This window comes from Salvelinus namaycush, chromosome 40, assembly GCF_016432855.1.
Source record: "Salvelinus namaycush isolate Seneca chromosome 40, SaNama_1.0, whole genome shotgun sequence".
In the NCBI taxonomy this organism is placed as follows: domain Eukaryota; kingdom Metazoa; phylum Chordata; class Actinopteri; order Salmoniformes; family Salmonidae; genus Salvelinus; species Salvelinus namaycush.
This window is the reverse complement of record NC_052346.1, coordinates 15,759,802-15,779,439: the sequence shown is the minus strand read 5'-3', so window position 1 is coordinate 15,779,439 and position 19,638 is coordinate 15,759,802. Positions and strand designations below refer to the sequence as shown.

Here is a 19,638-nt window from a genome sequence, read left to right as displayed (position 1 = left end):
CTATTTCTGGTCTAGCGTTTGATGACAACGGAATACACTGCTCAGCCTCACATAACTAGAAAAAGATTCTCATGATTAAAAGGGTGTCTGACTAGAAAAAAATCTAAATATACACATTGCGAGATATTTCCATAGGAAAACAATGGGGTGAGCGCAGTGTTCCAAGGGCAAAAGGTATTTCGTGGCTAGTGTTTGATGACAGCAGAATACACTGCCCAGCCTTACACAATTAGAAACAAGAGATTCTCATGATTAATATGGTGTCCAATTTAAAAAAAAATCTAAATATACACATTACGAGATATTTGACGAAATAGACAGACATACCTATATTTCCCTATAGGAAACAATGGGACGACCTCAGAGTTCCATGAGTAATATTTTGTTGTTGTTTACATTTGAACTACATTGCCAACAATAGCATAGCAGGCATTGTGACGTAGAACGTTCAGAAGGCGAGTTGGTGCTCAATAGAACTAATAGGAGCTGGCAGGGTGAAAAATGCCCTAAAATAAGGCCTGTTTTTTCGTGATTACTTCAAAACTACGGCAAGCAGCTGGGACATATAGTAAAACTATGAAACTGGGCTCCATGACGGATGTGATGAACTAGTTATCGAAAAAAAGCATTGTTAAAAATGTCATGTGTCCAGCCTATTACAGTCACCAACGCTCTGGATAACATGAACACTTGCGAACCAGGTCTGCTAGGGCGAGTAAAATGGTCAAAGTGTTCTCATTTGTGTCTGGAAGTAGCTAGCAAGCTAGCCAACGTTAGCTTGGGTGCCGTTGTAAGGTCAGAACGCTCAAATCAACCCTACTCCTTGGCCCGAGCGTCTAGTGTGTGCTCCAAGAGCGAAAAACGCTCTGAATTTACAAACGGACAATCTGACAATGCTCTAAATTTACGAGCGCACTCTGGCACTGAATTTAAGAACACACCCGAATTCGTAAAATGTCTAACTAGTCATTTGTTATGTTAGCTAGCTAGCTAGCAAGAGGTTGCATCGCAACAGCATCAACTTCCGGTAGACAGGTGAAGAACTACTACGCGCAATTGAAAGGATACTGTTCGTTTACAGTATGCTAAAATTAACTAATAGTATATACTCATCAGTGGCGTGCCGTGGGCCTGGGGCCTGGGCCTTCAGTGAGGTACTACACAGTCCCACCCGAATTAATCCACCTCATTATGATGCCATGGCTCTAGAAACTATACATTTAGACAGAAACGCAGTATAACCAGGCGTTGCGTCACCTTGAAATTGACAAATTGACATTTTTGGGTAAACAGTGTTTACCCAAAAACATGACACAATCAATGAGTCTTTTCAATATTTCCCTTCACCTTTTCATTGTGCAGCTCCGTTGCCCTGCGCGTTTGTTCTTTGAGCTGTAGATCCACTCCGGTGTCCCCAAAAGTTTTCAAAAGCACCATTGCTTGTTAGTGCCCAGCCGTACTTTGGTGTCTCGTTGCTGCCTTGGTTAGACAACTCAAGTTTGCAAAGCCAGTGTGGCTCCAAACACCAAATCGATCACTTGCAAATAATAGGCATTCCCAGCAGTACAGTTTGCAGTGCTTCTCGGAGCCAAGGAGCCTGTGAGCCATTGACAGCGCTCGTAGTTGAAACTTTGAAAGTGGCGAGCGAACGAAGCACTTTCCCGCCTGTGACAGGCTTTGTGGCGTCGGGCGACCTCTCCTTACAATGTCTAACTTTTCTTGAAAAGTTCGTCTTGAGAATGGCGTTATAATTATATCCTCGACCAAATCGATATCTTCTCCCCCTTCCGCCATTGTGGGTTGAAAAAACAGCTTAGTAGTACGCGAATTAATTCGTTTATCAAATTCAGTTTCCTAGATCTCCATAGGACCTGCCTCTCAATATTGGTAATCCAATCAAAAGACGTGCATGCACTACGCCTGCTAGCTGGCTCCTGTGTACCACTGGAGCCAGCCAGAAGGCGTACAATAGCCAACTCTAAAGCTGATTGGTTGACACTAAATTTTCATTTCCATTCACTATAAGCTACAAGCGCCCGCACTGTTGATTCTGAAGGCCTGAGGGCAGATTTTAGACCCCTGGCAACACATGATGGCTGAATATGATTGGATAAAAGTTCTAACATAAAGACCAGCCCTCAAAATCTCAACCTGGGGCTGGAAGCAGTGCAACCAAGAGGAAAGCTGTGAAATGAAGAGTATAACTCTTACTCTGGGGAATAATTTAATACATATTTGTGGGAAAATATATTTAAAAAAAAATTATATTCTGATGATGTTTAGGCCAGCAGAGAAGGCCTTGCAGGCCCTGACGGCCCACCACTGATACTCATTAAGTATGTAGTACACCGTATGTTAGTATGGGTTTTTGATCACAGCGTTGGTGTTTGCCCCAGTTTACTCTATTTACAAAACGCCGACAAGGTGCATTGTCCTGGGCTGCAAACCACCAGTTTCCACTCTTTTCCAGAAGACTACATCGTATTCCTAAAATTGGTGGAATTCGCCTCCTTACACAAGAATGGCGTATTGAACGGCACTCGGATATGCGAGGCTCATTTCAGCAAAGAATGTTTTCGACTCCATACACCGAGAAAGAGATTGTTGTGGGATGACGCGGTTCCCACGATTTATCCCAGCGATATCCCGAGCAGAACCGATACTTCTTCACCTTATGTTAGCCAAAAGGACGAGAAGAAGCAACACAGAGCGAACCAAGAAGTTCAGGATAGACCACGCATGGATTATTCTGTTATACAGAACAGCAGGGAGCCGAAACGGTGAGCAGAGAGTTAATGATGGAGGCTACGTCACTTCAACGTACTGAGCGTCACTTCTGATAAACCAAAGAAAGGCTCCCGAGGAAAAACTGTTACATTATAGCAGATTTTTGCTATTTCATCAAATTATTCGGCAAAATGTAAACGAACAGCAATCAGGCATAGTCTATCTAGTCACGGAAATATGGAATGTGCGTTTCATTGGCTTTTTGAGAATTGATAGGTGAGTTAAAATGTACATTTTCGAACGAACTATGTGCTATTGTTTACACAGTAAGCTAGCTTGAGTTAGGCTAAATCTATTTTGGAATGAACTAGCATACTTTCATTCTGTGAACATGGCTGGAATTATGCCTCTACAATGCCGGATGTGAATCTAGATTAAACTAGTGTCAAATGTTGACACCTACACAACGTTGTTAGTGACATAGATTTCCTGATGTACAGACGGGCTACAGTGCTAGCTTGTAAATTTGTATGCATTTGGACAACTGTTAAATTACGTTGTCATTACTAATCTATTACTAACAACACTTATGTATTACATACATTCAGTCGTATTCAAATAAACAACAATCAATAATTAAAACGGCAAGTTTTTCACTCCCCTCTGTGTCCAGTGAGCTCCAGTCAATGGAAGCCGTGATGGAGGTTAAGGAGTCAGAGACAGCCACAATGGACGTTAAGGAGTCAATTTCAGCCGCAATGGACGTGAAGGAGTCCATGTCAGCCATGATGGAAGTTAATGAGTCAGAGTCAAAAGAAGCCGTTGTGGACATTAAGGAGTCACAGGGAGCTGTTATGGAACTCAAGAGGCAGTCTTCCTCCTCTGGCGGCCAGGGGCGGGACAGAGACCGGGAGTCGGACAGCTATCTCCAGCACCTCCAGTGTCCACACTGTCTGCTCCAGTGTAAGAGCCACTGCAGCTACCTCATCCACATCGCTAAGATCCACCCAAGCCGCCTGGATGACACGCCTGTGGGTCGCCTGGGCAACGCCATCTTCTACCAGCGCACGGCACGGCTGTTCCACTGCAGCGTGTGTTTCCACACGGCCAGGGAGTTCCCTCGCCTCTACGACCACCTGCTCACCTGCCACTGCCTCTCTGGGAAGGGCCATGGAGAGGGGGGAGAAGAGGGTGGTGAGGAGGGAGAAGGGGATGAGCGTAGGGGGGCGGGGGGAGAAGAACAGGAAGGTATCAGTGTAGACGTGCTGTCAAAAGACAGTAGTCATCCTCTCAGTGAGCCCAAGGCAGAAGAGGAGGATGAGGACAAAGGAGGAGTGAAGCAAGAGGAGGAAGGTAGGAAAAGAGGACTAGAGGAGATGGAGGGAGGCGAGGACAACGAAGAGGACTCCCGCTCAGCCGGCAGCCCCATGAAACGAAAGAGAAGCTCTACGGCAGGCAGTGAGGAAGATGATCACGACGAAGAGGAAGAGGAGGAGCTACAGACCAACAACAACAAAAAAAGTGACAAACACAAAAAGCAGGAAGAGGCCTTCCTGACCAAATATATCCAGCGCCAGGGGGGTCGCTACAACTGTCGCCTGTGCGGCAAGCGCTCCAAGATGAAGGGCCATGCCATCTACCACGTGAGCTACAAGCACGACGTGCCCAAACCTTACTGCTGTAAAGAGTGTAGCAAGGCCTTCATACTAGAGTATTCGCTACTCAAACATATCTACCACAACCACAGACAGGGCATGTACCGCTGCCTCTTCTGCCCCTTCAGCTCTGACGTGGTGTGGGGCATAAAACGCCATGGCAACCGCTGCAATGCCCGAAGCGGGGAGGGGGAGGAGGGGGAGGGCAGCAATGGAGAAGAGTGATTGGTTAATGGTTGCTAACACATACTGTACCTTGGTAATCAGGAGAAGGGACAATACAGCCAGGCCTACATTATCTAGGTTCTAGAATCTCTTTGCATTGTGCATCTACTAGGCTAGTAACCCTAGGTACAGTAGATTCTCAGTGAAGTATGTATTTACTTCCTCTGTACACACAGTGATGAAGAATGATGTACTTTGTCATTCTGTTGACTTTTCCTGATATACTTCTGTGGAGCAGATGGACTCAAATGTAGAATATGTACTTTGTGAACTCGCAAATAGCCGTAATATGTACATGACAGCTATTGATGACTCATAATGCTACACAATGAAACTATCAACTGACAAAACATGTTTTTTGTGTGTTTTTTACCTGCCTTTGTATTATCTTTATTACCTGGGATGTGTTTGTATCTTGGAAAACAATACAATAAAAAGAATACATAAATTTTAGGTACAATTTAGCCGACTTCCTCTGCCATAGAAGTCTAGACACACACCCACACCTGCAGCACAGGAGGTGTGAAACAAACCGTTTGCATCCTGTGCTGCAGGTGTGTGTGTGATTTTGGGCTGTTCCTTACACCTCTCCACTGTGGTTTCCTGAACTAACAACAGCTTTTTGTTGTGAGTAGGCTACAGCAGTGTCTCACAACCCATTCTTGTATTTCATACACTGAACAAAAATAAACCCCACATGTAAAGTGTTCGGTTTCATGTGCTGAAATAAAAAATCTCAGAAATGTTCCATATGCACAAAAAGTTTATTTCTCTCAGATTTTGTGTACAAATTTGTTTACATCCATCCCTGTTGGTGACTATTTCTCCTTTGCCAAGATTATCCATCCACCTCACAGGTGTGGCATATCAAGAAGCTGATAAAACAGCATGATTATTACACAGGTGCACCTTGTGCTGGGGAGAATAAAAGGCAAGTTCTGTCAAACAACACAATGGCACAAATGTCTCAAGTTTTGATGGAGCGTACAATTAGCATGCTGACTGCAGGAATGTCCACCAGAGATTTTTTCCAGAGAAAGGAATGGTAATTTCTCTACCATAAGCTGCCTCCAATGTCTTTTTAGAGAATTTGACAGTATGTCCAACCGAACTCACAACCGCAGACCACGTGTAACCAAACCAGCCCAGGACCTTCACATCCGTCATCTTCACCTGCGGGATGTCTGAAGGGGTGTGTGGGGGGTGCTGAGGAGTATTTCTGTCTGTCAAATGTTGAAAAACTCATTCTGATTGGCTTGAGCTTGGCTCCCCAGTGGGTTGGCCTGGCTGCCAAGTGGGTGGGCCTATGCCCTCCCAGGACCACCGATGGCTGCGCCCTTACCCAGTCATGTGAAATCCATAGATTAGGGCCTAATGAATGTATTTCAATTGACTGAAAATCTTATATGAACTGTAACTCAGTAAAATCTTTGAAATTGTTGCATGTTGCAAATATATTTTTGTTCAGTATATATTTTGTATTAAACAGCACTAGATTGGTGATATGAGAAGAAAGTAAAGGTACAGTAGGTGGTTTCCTTTCTGTCGCCACCAACTGTTGTGTTCAGCTACAGTATTTTCCTTTGCAGTGACACAGATAGTGCCTTTTCACCACGTGTCAACAGCATGCACCCTGGTACACTACAGGCACATGTTCAGTTCCTTAGTGGTGAGGGATAGCGAACCAACATCATTGTCATTGGGCAAGACACAGAACAAATCATTTCTACCACATTTCCTGTGTGATATTGCTGATTACACACTTGAATGTAGCAGCACTGACAGTGCGCATCACATGTGCATAAAGGTAAGTCACCAACAATACATTTCATTAATCAGTTTAGATTTTACAGATCAATGTTCTTCCATGGAGATGTTAGCTGTAAGTGTTATTTTTTTATTCTTGGTCACAGTTTTATTTCTATAGTTCACTGACACTAGCTAGTTTTCCATCCGATTGGCGACAGATTTTCATGCGAATTTTCGAAACTGCGCATAAAAACCATATTTTTGTTTATTTAAAAAAAAACATTTATTTTATTTTTCTTCATGAAAACCATATTGACTTGTTGCAGATATAAGGCTGTGCGTCATGACGTAGTGCACATAAAAATACAATTTGCGGTTAAATTCCCATGCACCGAATAAAAAATACAAGTTAAATGGGTTTCCATCACATTTTTAACTCTACTGGTGGGTTTCTCACACAGTTGTTTGCCTTATATAGTGAGTGTGCCCGCTCTGGTATAGGCACATGCGCTATATCCAACAGCAAGCAGGGCGCAGATAGCGCTGTTGGATATAGAGCATGTATTGCCTACATGGTGAGATTATTATGGACAAAAAACATCAACATTATTTTTATTTGTCAAACGGCAGAAAGGATCATGTTCAATGTACTTTTTTAAAATCGGTGCTGGATTATGGTGATATTGTCTATATGCAGGCCTCAGCAAGTACCTTAACTCTTGACACAGTGTATCATGCTGCTTTAAGATCTATTACAAACGCTAGATCATCTACGTCATCCCGCACTGATTTATATCCGCCAAGAATTCCCTTTGGTGGAAACACTCCACTGGTGGGGAAATGCACGTATTTTCTTTATGCGTGGTTGAGAATACTAGTATGAAAATCTGTTGCCAATTGGATGGAAACCTAGCTATTGAAATCAGAGTGGAAAATCAGTGAGGTTTCATCTCAATGACCGCATACATAGCCTGGGAGATTTTTTAAATAACAATTCATAAGCTTCACAATGCTGCTTCACAGCTCTACACCTACTTCAAGCTATCTAAATCAAATTAAATCTACGTTTTTTTGTTGTTGACATGTAAGTGGTGCAAATTCTTATCAGCAAGCTTCCTCGACAGTAAAAAAAGTGCTAAAAAGTAAAATACTACAGTACCAGTCAAAAGTTTGTACACACCTACTCATTTAAATTGTATTTTTTTGTGCTATTTTCAACATTGTAGAATAATAGTGAAGACATCAAAACTATGAAATTGCACATATGGAATCATTTAGTAACCAAAAAAAGTGTTAAACAAATACAAATGTATTTGATATTTTAGACTGTTCAAAGTAGCCACCCTTTGCCTTGATGACAGCTTTGCACACTGTTGGCATTCTCTCTCTAAACACACATTTGGCAGATGTTTTTGCAGGTGTAGCGAAACACTGCACCCTGTGCATATGACAACAACAAAAAAACGTTGATTTAATTTGATTTAGATACTTGAACTCTGAAGCATTTATTTAGGCTGCAATCTGAGGTGCAGTTAACTCCAATAAACTTATCCTCTGGGTCTTCCTTTCCTGTGGCGGTCTTCATGAGAGCCAGTTTCATCATAGCGCTTGATGGTTTCTGCAACTGCACTTTAAGAAACTTTCAAAGTTCTTGAAATGTTCTGCATTGGCTGACCTTCATGTCTTAAAGCAATGATGGACTTTCGTTTCTCTTTGCTTATTTGAGCTGTTATTGCCGTAATATGGACTTGGTCTTTCACCAAACAGGGCTATCTTCTGTATACCACCCCTACCACAACTGATTGGATCAAATGCATTAAGAAGGAAAGAAATTCCACAAATTAACATTTAACAAGGCACACCTGTTAATTTAAATGCATTCCAGGTGACTACTTCATGAAGCTGGTTGAGAGAATGCCAAGAGTGTGCAAAGCTGTCATCAAGGCAAAGGGTGGCTATTTTGAAGAATCTGAAATATATTTAGATTTGTTTCACACTTTTCTGGTTGCTGCATGATTCCATATCTGTTATTTCATATAGTTGATATCTTCACTATTATTCTACAATGTAGAAAATAGTAAAAATAAAGAAAAACCCTTGAATGAGTAGGTGTGTCCAAACCTTTAACTGGTACTGTAGATCTGGTCTCTCCAACCCTGTTACTGGTGAGCTACCGTCCTGTTGGTTTTCTCTCCCACCAGGTTTCTGTAGAGCTACCGTCCTGTAGGTTTTTAGTCCAACCCTGTTACTGGAGAGCTACTCTCCTGTAGGTTTTTACTCCATCCCTGTTCCCGGAGAGCTACCGTCTTGTAAGTTTTCACTCCAACAATGTTCCTGGAGAGCTACCGTCTTGTAGGTTTTCAGTCCAACCCTGTTCCTGAAGAGCTACCGTCTTGTAAGTTTTCACTCCAACAATGTTCCTGGAGAGCTACCGTCTTGTAGGTTTTCAGTCCAACCCTGTTCCTGAAGAGCTACCGTCTTGTAGGTTTTCACTCCAACCCTGTTCCTGGAGAGCTACCGTCTTGTAGGTTTTCACTCCAACCCTGTTCCCGAAGAGCTACCGTCTTGTAGGTTTTCACTCCAACCCTGTTCCCGAAGAGCTACCGTCTTGTAGGTTTTCACTCCAATCCTAATCTAGCGCACCTGATTATAATAATTAGCTAGTTGATAAACTAAATCAGTTTAGTTACAAATGGGGTTGGAGTGAAAACCTTTAGAGGGTTGTTCTCCAAGAACAGGGTTGGAAAGCCCCTGTACTCGATCAGGGTTTCCCAAACTTGTTCCTGGCCCCTGGGTGCACATTTATTTTTTTTACCTAGCACTACACAGCTGATTCAAATAACCAATTAATCATCCAGCTTTGATTATTTGAATCAGCTGTGTTGTGCAAAAACTACACGGCCCCCTGGACCGAGTTTTGGAAACCCTGTAATGAGCAATAGGTCAACAGCATGTAGAAGGCATGAATGCAAAATACAAATAATATGTCAATAGGAAAAAGTAACTAACTTCACCTCAAGCTGTTTATGACAGTACATTTCCTGTTCCAATTTGTATTTCCACATACACAGATGTGAAATAGGCACGATGGAAAGTCCCATGTGAGCATTACAATAACTTCACCCCTTAAAAGGAACATCAGGGGCTTTCTCCAGTTTTAGTCACGGTGTGAATAGTGAAACTAGTGTAACGTTAGTATAGTGTCAGGGGAAAACATTGTTCGTCTTTCACATGGATGAATTAGCATCACACTGTTTCTGCATTCAACAACACTACTATCTCGTTGCCTAACCAATATCTTTCACTTCCTCCAACATAGTGTGGTTTTGGTGTATTCAAATGGAATGTAATAACACTCTCTTTTCTTCCCTTATCATTCCCAGTAATGCTTGTACCCCAACCTAAGTGACAGGACCGGTCACCCTGGTCAACTCTCCCTGTTGCTGTGGTCACGTTACTGTTGTGGTCAGTCACGATGAACACCTCCTCAGAAGCGGTGGCCAGAGGGGTCAACAACGCCACCCTGGAGATGCTGGTCAGTCCTGTGATGACCGTGGCTGTGCCTGTTATTTACCTGTCTGTGTTTGTGTGCAGTACCCCCTGCAACCTGCTGTCTCTGGTAGCGCTGCTGAACGTCCACTACAAACGCCACACTCCCACATCTGTGTTTGCCATCAACCTGTCGCTGGCAGACCTGCTCTACAGCGCCTTCCTGCCCCTACAGGTGAGTCGCTGCCACTACAGGTAACACACAGCGCATTCATAAGTGCCATGTACAAGGTTGTCTCTGACACTCTGGCACCGGTTACAACTAATCTGCACTGTTATTGCTGTCACATGTCACTAAGTTTCTACATAAACTTTTCCTTTCTAGTTGGACATAGCTAATATTTGATGACCACTAAGCCCATCTCTCTCTCTCTCTCAGGTGTTGTACCACCTGTGGGGTAATGACTGGCCGTGGGGCGCTGCCCTCTGTGGCCTCACCACCACAGCCCTCAACTGCAACATGCATTGCTCCGTCCTCACCACCTGTGCCATCGCGCTCGAGCGCTACTGCGGTGTCGTACGCCCACTACGCACCAAACACTGGCGCACCGCCCGGAGAGCCACCATCGCCTGCGTCCTCATCTGGGCATTTGTTCTGATTACTCAGACACCCTTGCTCCTCCGTGACCTCACCCTCCGGGTCGTCGAGCTAAACATCACAACCTGCTTCGACGTGCTTCCACGTAAACTGTTCATTCACCAATCAGTAGCCTATCTCTACTTCCTAGTGGTTCTGCTGATGTTCTACGTGTTGCCGTTAGCCGTCCTGGTCAGCTGTTACGTTGCCGTGGCGAGAGGCCTGCACAGGTCGTTGCCGACGGCAGCTGAAGGCAGTGATGGCAAGAGGGAAGTGTTGTCAAGGCGACGGGCTCAGACCACAGTCGCCTTGGCAACCCTGTGCTTTGTGGTGTGTTACCTACCAACCATCACCCTTCATGGCCTGCACTTAGTCTTCCACGCCCAGGGCAAGAGCCTGTACAGATACTATAAACTAGCGCTGAGCATCAACAGCCTCAACTGCTGCTTTGACCCGTTTGTGTACTACTTTGCGTCGAGGGAGTTCCGGCTGGCTCTGAGGAGGCTGCTGGGGCGGTGTGTCCCACTGGGAGAGGGGGAGGAGCTTGGGACCTCTGAGCTGGTGTTCATGACTGGGGAGACTAGGGAATCTAAGGGCCACTACTAGGCCGTAGTTGATCACTAGATCGTCATGCTGGAATGGACAAAGTATGCAGATGCCATAGCAAATGACCCAAACTGTAAATACAAAAAAATCTATTTGTTATTTTATGGACAGACCCTGTACGGTCTTCATTATAAAGCTGTTTATGCAATTGTTGTCAATGCTAATTTTTATAGTTATTCTGACTTCATTCCATTAACATTTATTATTGAATAAATCTTTGACATGCATCATCTTGGTATCAAGTGAGTTTATTACTTAGGCATTGATAAGTGCACAAAAAGGCAGACTAATCACACTACTGTAATATACTGACGTAATCAACACAAGAAATGCCCGTTTCAAAAGCCTGAATGCCAGTTAATGTTAAATGAACACGGACAGTAGAAATACACTACATTACAATGAAATAAATACAAGGAAATACATTCAGTGAAGGCCGCTTTGAAAAGAATGGGCCAGTGGGGTGTTTTGTCTCTGAGAAATATTATTACATACTATACTTTATACAATCCTCCAACGGTTGAAACAGCTTGTTTTTCATCAACTTCATCAACAACAACATGTTCAGCATTCAATCATGTTAAGCTTCATAAATCATCGCTGCATTCGTCAGGTGTAGAACTTGCGCTGCTACATTTAGAAGGTACAAGTTGCTACGTCGTCAAGCTTTTTACACTCCAGATCACATTTGAACCTATTCATCGCACCAAAGCTAACATACAATAATGTAACAAACCTCCGAAGTAAAGCACAAACACTAAAGCTTGGGTTTATGAATAGTGATGATGGCTCAAAAAAAATCTTTCTTCACTCAGAAGCATTCTCTCAGAACATTTGTCTTCGCAGTTGCTGAGAAAGGATAGGACGATGTATGCATACATACATAAAAATACACTATCACACATACTAGATCATATGCTTGAGTATGTACATACCAAATAAAGCTATTCATGTGCAGTATTTATCTTCATACACTGAAGGACTGGCGTGTGTGATGTCACACCACGAGGAAGACTAATAATGGGCAAAATATGAATGACGTTTCAAATTTAGCAGCAGGACGACTGATATCGCTGGTCAGAACATTTTCAGGAGGAGATTGTGTGCTTCACCAAATATATCAGTCCATCATAGTAATATAGTTTGTGTTCATTTGAAATACCACCTCACTTTTTACAAAAAACAAAAAAAACTAATTTGAGTGCTTTCATTTATTTGAGTGTTTTGTGTTACACTTATTACGTTCTCATTGCAGAGGGTTCTAACCAATCAAATTATATTATGTTATATGTATCGTTCCCAATTGTGCTCCAATGCATCACAAACAGGCAAATGAAAGTGTTCTGTGCTTTTTAGACTGAACAATGAAAGCTTAAACTGACCACCTCCCCATACTCCATCTGTATGTAAGAACAGCGATGTGTTGTGTAAGATCTGCTCGTGGAACAGGAATCATTGAACATCAACAGTAACTATTTGAAGAAGAATACGTTAAAGTAATACATGACTGGATTAGTATCCCTCAGACTTAATGTCCCTAAGAGGAGACATCCTTTCCATTGTCTTCACACTACAAGTCAAATACACATACTTTCCTCTTTTCATACACAACATTTTACTTTATACCTTTCATGCATTCTCAAAGAAATATGGTATTTTCGCCTTAATAGAGGTGTAAAGATGACCTCTAAAAGGGACAGCTGTGAATCAGTGTCTGGTTTATAAACAGAGCGACAGACAGATGGCTGGGTACAGCCAGTCTTAAACACTGTGAGCAGAGCAGGCAATGGTGTTTATATTGATTTCCTTTAAAGGCAGGCAATCACGGTGGCTAAGTGTCAGTGTTCTGTACAGGAGGACTGTATCACTGTCCGTCTCTGCTGCCAGATCTCATCGGCTCAGCCCAATACAGCCCTCTATCCTCTCTAATTACCCTTCACTATCTCTCTATACAGTATCTCTAATTCCTCATCGCAGGCAGTGTAAAGAACGCATCTTCTTTGATGCAGATGCCAGGAATGAGACGATCTGAAGCCATACTACTGCTGTGTCGCACTAGCATCTATCTAACTATTCCTTTAAGAAGGACTGGAGCATACACATCCATCAAACCACAGAAAACGCTTTAATTAACATCGCCGTACATTGTCTCAGCCGTCCGTCAATGTACGACCCCTATAGGAAAACAATAAACAATAAACTCAATCCCTTCTTGACAGACTCAACGTTTCTGTAACCATCGCAGCCAATTCAGGAAAAAGCACTGACCATGCAACTGGACATGAAAAAAGCCCATTAACTACTGAATGCCAATCATGTCAATACACTTCCAGAATTGACTGGTAATGAAATAAGTCCCATCCCAGTCCATCTCTGGTGAGCAGTGCCTTAGCTCCGTTTGACCAGCCTCTCTTCTCTGACATGGTGCCTGGCGCTTCTCTTCTCGGCCCTCCCCTTCTCCCTCACCTTCCTCAGCCTGCGTGGGGGCGGTGTCCCCCTCGACTCACTGTCCTCCTGTGCACTGGACGTGTCCATCCCGTCCCTCTCCTCCGGGATATTGGGAATGGCCCCGCTGCTCCCGTCTAGAATGTTCCTCAGGTAGGGGTCTTCAGGGGTGCAGGTGGCGGTGGTGCCGCTCTCACTGCTGCTCAGGTCCTGCTCCTCGCTGTAGCGCCCTCTGCTGTGGTGGGGGAACGAGCCCCGGATGGAAGGCCTCTCTCGCTCCGCCTCCCTCACACTCTGCTGGGGCTCATTCATGTCCACGCCAGAGTCCAGGCTGGTGTCGTTGCTGCTGGGGGGCCGTGGGTGGCGTCCCTGGAGCTCTATGATGGAGTGGCGGACCGAGGCGGCTGGTTTCCCATCCAGGGAGACGAACCAGGCCCTGGGGTGAGGCGACGAGGCCTTGCCTCGGGTCAGCTCCAGGAGTGTACGCTCTGATATCCCCTGAAGTTCACTGGGGCCCCCCATCCCACTGCTGAAGGCCCTCATTCCAGCCGCCTCGTTCAGAGTACCGGGGACGGAAACGGAGGACTCCGGGAGGCTGCTGTAACGGCCCCAAGCCCCAGGATTAGAGGCTGGGCCTTGGGGAGTGGTCTCCAGGGCCTGGGGCTGGTCCTGGCCGCCCTGCTGGGGGTTGGCTCCCTGGGCATGGTGGGGGTTCTTAGGGAGGGTCTGGGTGTAGCTGTCCTGACCTCCCTGCTCAGAGTGGGAGTGGGTGTCATAGGCTCCTCCGTTGCGGGGGAAGGTGGCCGACTTGCAGCCTGATCCTTGCTGCTCCCCACCCTGGCTGCTGCAGCGCTCCGGGGCCTGGAGGATGGCCACAGGCTGGTTGTAAAGGTGGAGCAGCTGAGCACCTCCACCCAGGTGGGCTCTGTTCTGCTCCTCTCTGGACCTCTCCCTCAGCCTGGCCACCTCCTCACTGTTGACGTAGTGGTGTGATGCCTGTGGTCCCTTGGCCCCGCTCCCCACATTTTCATACAGGAGGGCGGACCCACGCCCGGGGTCTTCCACATAGATGTTGTAGTTGGCTTTGTTGTGCCTGGGGGTGGAGGGGTCACACTGGACGCTGCGCGAGGCCAGGCCATGGGCTCTGTCTCCGGGGTGGAAGGACATCATGGCATGGCCCTCCTCCATGTGGGTGGAGGTGGTCTGGTCCTTCTTCAGAACGGACAGCTTAGAGAACCGTGCTCTCCTCCTCCTCCTCGGCCCCTGAGAGGAACCTGAACCTCTGCAGATGACAGTCAACACAGCAGGTTGATTGAGAAGCAGAGAAGGTAGTCAATACACAGTGGGTTTTTTGGGGGATCTTTGTTATGTGTACGTTTAACTTCATATAATCAGCATTTGTGTCAATAATTAGTAGAACAATCCTGGCCATTAAAATGTTTTAAATTGTATAACTTACTGTAAACATTTTGTACAACCCCCTTCGCCCCACACACCCCCATCTGTGATATTTCCAGCTGCAGTTGACACACAATCAGTAACGTTAGTTAATTAGGTTGGTCTCTTACCCACATTGACACAGCAGCACAGCCAGAAACCCCAAGACTATAACCAGTGTCCCACCCAGTATTCCTATGAGCAGGTAGGTGTGGTAGGAGAGGAATTCCATTGAGCTGGCATGGCCCATATAACCTAGACAGGTACAGACAGAGATGAGTTGATTATATTATGTTGATTGTGGTCAATATGTTCTCCAGGATAGTAAGACATGTTTGAAGACAATACTGAGAGTGAGACTCCATCATTTTGTTAATTTGTAACATTCAATTCATGAAAACTTCATTTTGGACCGTTACAATCGTTATACCGTTGGAGGAGGGTAGGGGTGCAGCGATCCAGTAACCCAGGTGAGAAGCAATGTATGTCCAGACCAGATGATCTCCAACCATCTTCACTATCCCCAGACCCTGGTTCTCCCAAGCACCTGGAGGACGAAACATTGTGAGGAAAATGTATGAAGTAAAACTTGGAAGACACAGGCAGATACTTCCAGTTCCACAAAGTAAGTGAACACAGGAAGTATTTTGTAAACAAAGCCTTTGAACAAGTTACTAAGGTAGTTCCAGTCCTAGTCCTTCTGTTGCACTAATAGCTATATTCGTAAAGAACAGGAAGGCCCGCACACTGTTTATGCTCCCAATCCTCACCTCTTTATTGACAAGGTTTAGATCCAAACCGGATGTTCATCTTCGTTTTGACCAGACGAAGAGCCGGTTTGGATCGAAACATTGCCAATAAAGAGGTGAATTGGGAGCATAAACAGTGCGCAGGCTTTCCTGTTCTTTACAAGTATTCTTTATTAACCCAGCACCTGCTGTATGTTTTTAAGGATGTGCGTATGACCACAAACTTCTCTAGTCGCTATATTCCCCACCTGTCTTGGTGTTGAAGTCCCAGGCAGGGAGGGTGTCCGAGGGCCTCAGGTTGGTGGTGTGTGCCAGGGGCAAGGAGATCTGGATGGGGCCTTTCACCTGGACCTCCTGACCACCAAAGTACAGCAGAGTGCTGACCGCTGCCATCGCCCGCAATTCAACACTCCTGAACACTGAACACACATACAACAGTGGAGGCTGCTGAGGGGAGGACAGATCATAATAATGGCTGGAAGGGAGCAAATGGAATGGCATCAAACACATGGAAACCATGGAAACCAAGTGTTTGATGTAATTGATACCATTCCACTAATTCTGCTCCAGCCATTACCACGAGCCCATCCTCCCCAATTAAGTTGCCACCAACCTCCTGTGACATACAAACACACGGGAGAGAATTACAACATGTCCAACGTTTAAAAATATGCAGGCTCTACAAACACTACAACATTAAAGAGGAATAGTTTTCAGCAAATGAACAGGGCTACTTCAGCTCAGAATCTTGAAGTATTCCTCAATCTTGGAAGTGTTCAATGCTTACTTTCATGTATCAATACCACCTCTCATTTCCATTAGTTGGTGCACTGCACTCCATGTATTCGATTTGCTGAGCCCACCTGACTTGTTGTGAATGATGCCTGGGGTGCAGTTGACACAGTCCTTGCCTAGGTGGCGCTGTGGCACGGTCAGGTAGGCCATCACTGTGGAGGTGTTACTGCGGTCTGAGAGCATCAGGTGACTCTTGGGGAACTGAACGCTGGGCTGGTAGGAGAAGTCTGTGGAAATAAGAAAATGACAAGATGGAGTTAATTCCCTCTACCAAAGCACTTCTGCCACAGTAGACTAAAATTGTTTAAAGAGTAAGATGTTGCATCACATTTAGGGTTACGTTCAAGTGACAGTTTCCAGATGCGTGCACATACCAGGTAACTTCCCAGTGATGAGCACGGAGTGGTCAAACAGCCAGATGTTGCCTTGGTTTTGAGGGAGCAGCGACAAGGTCACTGAGGAGAATACTGTAAAAACACATGAGGTCAGGTCAGGTGACATTCCAGTCAGGAAATCACTAGACACTATTGAGATGTACCCTCAAAAGGGTCCCTTTGTAGTGTGTCATGTTTCTGTACTTCTACAAAGACACCAGTAGATGGCGACATTGAAAAGGGCTTTTTATGGTCCTGCGTGTAAGATTAGAGAGAAGGGAGGTGGCTTTTGATGACACAGAGCATAGCTTGTACCACCAGTCACCTCTCTCTCAGTTCTTTCTTTGCCCCCTCTCTCTTTATCTTTCTCTGTTCTCTCTGCCTTATTCAAGAGAGAGAGAGACAGAGAGACAGAGAGAGAGAGAGAAAGATAAAGAGAGAAGCCCTAAGAGCAGCAGTCTCCTCTTACTAAATACAGCATGTCAAAATGGTGGTCAGAGTCCCCTTAACATCTTATTCAATACAGCTGCAATTAGCTGACACTAGATATGACATGACATTATGGTGTTATATTTCAGCACAAAACGCTTGCCTCAGACTCGCTGGCTACACGTGCTATACATAGTGAGTGCATCCTGCTTCTGAGAGTAAGAAATCAATACAATTAATGTAGTGTACGGCATTAAATTGTGCTTTGCTCCAATGCAAAAACAAACACTGATGCTAATGTGCTATGTGACACAGTAGGTGAACATCGTATTTTGCTCATTGTGCCAAATCAATGCTTTAAAGGAAAGGAAACAAACAGCTATATCATTTAGTGGTTTGGGTGAACTATCCCAGTTTAAACTCTAGAATTTAGCCACACCCGACACCCATAGGTCAGCTGGTTGGGTGCTTCTCAGGGACTCCTCCAGGTGGGACCAGACTGTCACAGTGCTACTCACTAGGTCTCTTGGTGGTCCTCCAGGGCAACGGGGTGAGGACGTATCCCTCCATGCTAGCTACAATGGTGAGGCTGAGGCCCAGGCTGTAGGGGACCCTGAGCAGCACCTCTCCCCTCTCCCCAGTCAGGGCCTGGCTACTCAGGGTGTGGTTGACAAACACCTCCACCTGGGCCCCGCCCAGGCGCCGCCGGGTCACCTGATCCTTCACCAGGACCCTCAGGGCAAAGGGCGGCTCTGGGGTGACACAGGAAACAGGAAGTGAGACGCATGAAGTGAGGCAGTGTATTGTGTATTGCAATGACAAAGTAATATTAAACCTTTGTTTGTATGGCTAATTTTCTACACCAGAATTGCAGAACACTAATGTATGTTCATAGAATGTACCAGTGCAGAACACAACCTTTGTGGTGGAACAAATAATGTACAAAGCCACATACAAAGAGACAAGACTACACTAAAAGACAAAGGAGGTGCATTTAAAGGTGTTTTTGAAGGTTTATCTGAAGGTGTATGCCGGTGTGTGGCTTTGTGAATGCAGGGATTCCATTTGAACAGTCTCTCCTCAGATTCAGTGGCAGCTCTATGAATTATCTCAGGAACCTTTAACTGCACATGAAAATGTGATGAAAGCTGAATCTATGAGAGGTAATGAAAAATAGATCAAAGTGCTGTAGCATCTGTGAGAGGCCTTGTGCGGTGTCAGACGATGTTCCCTCCCCTACAACACACACACACACACACACACACACACACACACACACACACACACACACACACACACACACACACACACACACACACACACACACAGAGATGCTATAGGCCAGGCCCTATTTAGCATACAAGGCTGTCCTGACAAAACTGCTTCACAACAGCAACAATGAGCAAATGTAGCCTATTTATAGACTACAATCTGTTTACTAATCTAATCTGATCATAGTCATGATAATAACTAATTTGATGAGGCTTAGTCAATTAAATAAAGGACTTCTGAAGCAAGGCAATGGTGAAAAAGATATGGTGTGAGCGTGCTGTACTAAAGGATTAAAACCCTGATCATTACAAGCACCGTTTCACACTGGCCATACTGATAATCCCTTAATCTCGAAAACCTTCAAATGAAATCATAACACTAAATCCGATTAGCTGCCAGGGGAATCTGTCGAGGGGACAGACTATTAGATTGCAGTGAAAGTCATAAATCTTAGTAAGATACTTTATATTGAATGTGTAGTATACTCTACAATACGTGAAGACAAAGTTGGTAAAACCGGTGTCATAGGTTTACTGATAACGGTTCAATCATTGTGTACATTGTTTTAAAACATCATTGTATTTCTGCGAGGCATTTGTATGTATTATTGTTGTAGCCTATGTTGAGTGGGATAAATACCCCAAATATCATATAGGTTAATATCATCATCATATATCGTCCTATATGATATTATCAATGAGAAATATTATCAGTTCCGTTATCATGCCCAATGTTTTATTCTCTCCACACTGAACATTTTCTCCCCACCATTTTAACATGCTGGACAGGCCCTCAAACCCACAGCCCAACCCAAATATACCGCAAACATGTACTGTACCTGGTGTTAGGGCAGACGGAGTCTGAACCTGATAAAGGGCCGTCTGGCCGGTGATGGATCCGTCTGGGACAGTGGCGATGGCATTGTCCTCGGCGGCCAGCAGCGTGGGTAGGCCGCCGAGGACACCACCATCCGGCGCCGCCCTCACGACGCCAGCCCCGCAGGAGATCACAACCAGCGAGAAAAGCAGGTACAGGCGGTCCGCAGGCAT

The 19,638-nt window shown here is 44.9% G+C and overlaps 3 protein-coding genes across 4 annotated transcripts; 2 read left to right on the top strand and 1 right to left on the bottom strand.

Annotated features, from left to right (window-relative positions):
- The first annotated feature begins 2,494 nt into the window (after positions 1 to 2,494).
- LOC120033598 (chromosome alignment-maintaining phosphoprotein 1-like) lies at positions 2,495 to 5,348 on the top strand. 2 transcript variants are annotated; one of them, XM_038980016.1, is made up of 2 exons: positions 2,495 to 2,780; positions 3,401 to 5,348. In XM_038980016.1, exons 1-2 carry the CDS (start codon positions 2,740 to 2,742, stop codon positions 4,605 to 4,607), a joined length of 1,248 nt encoding a protein of 415 aa, XP_038835944.1. In that variant the 5' UTR covers positions 2,495 to 2,739; the 3' UTR covers positions 4,608 to 5,348. The 2 variants fall into 2 exon arrangements, with proteins under 2 accessions (XP_038835944.1, XP_038835945.1); XM_038980017.1 differs by lacking the exon at positions 2,495 to 2,780 and adding an exon at positions 2,794 to 3,003.
- An 889-nt stretch (positions 5,349 to 6,237) lies between these two features.
- LOC120033589 (P2Y purinoceptor 8-like) lies at positions 6,238 to 11,308 on the top strand. Its single transcript, XM_038980003.1, has 3 exons — positions 6,238 to 6,414; positions 9,740 to 10,080; positions 10,285 to 11,308. The coding sequence occupies exons 2-3, from the start codon at positions 9,832 to 9,834 to the stop codon at positions 11,086 to 11,088; spliced, it is 1,053 nt and encodes a 350-aa protein (XP_038835931.1). The 5' UTR covers positions 6,238 to 6,414; positions 9,740 to 9,831; the 3' UTR covers positions 11,089 to 11,308.
- Positions 11,309 to 13,476: 2,168 nt separating this feature from the next.
- On the bottom strand, positions 13,477 to 19,638 carry LOC120033261 (protein FAM171B-like). Its single transcript, XM_038979536.1, has 9 exons — positions 19,428 to 19,638; positions 17,836 to 18,069; positions 16,889 to 16,981; positions 16,583 to 16,741; positions 16,333 to 16,335; positions 15,968 to 16,138; positions 15,401 to 15,517; positions 15,102 to 15,225; positions 13,477 to 14,815 (listed from the first exon to the last, which is right to left on the bottom strand). Exons 1-9 carry the CDS (start codon positions 19,636 to 19,638, stop codon positions 13,477 to 13,479), a joined length of 2,451 nt encoding a protein of 816 aa, XP_038835464.1.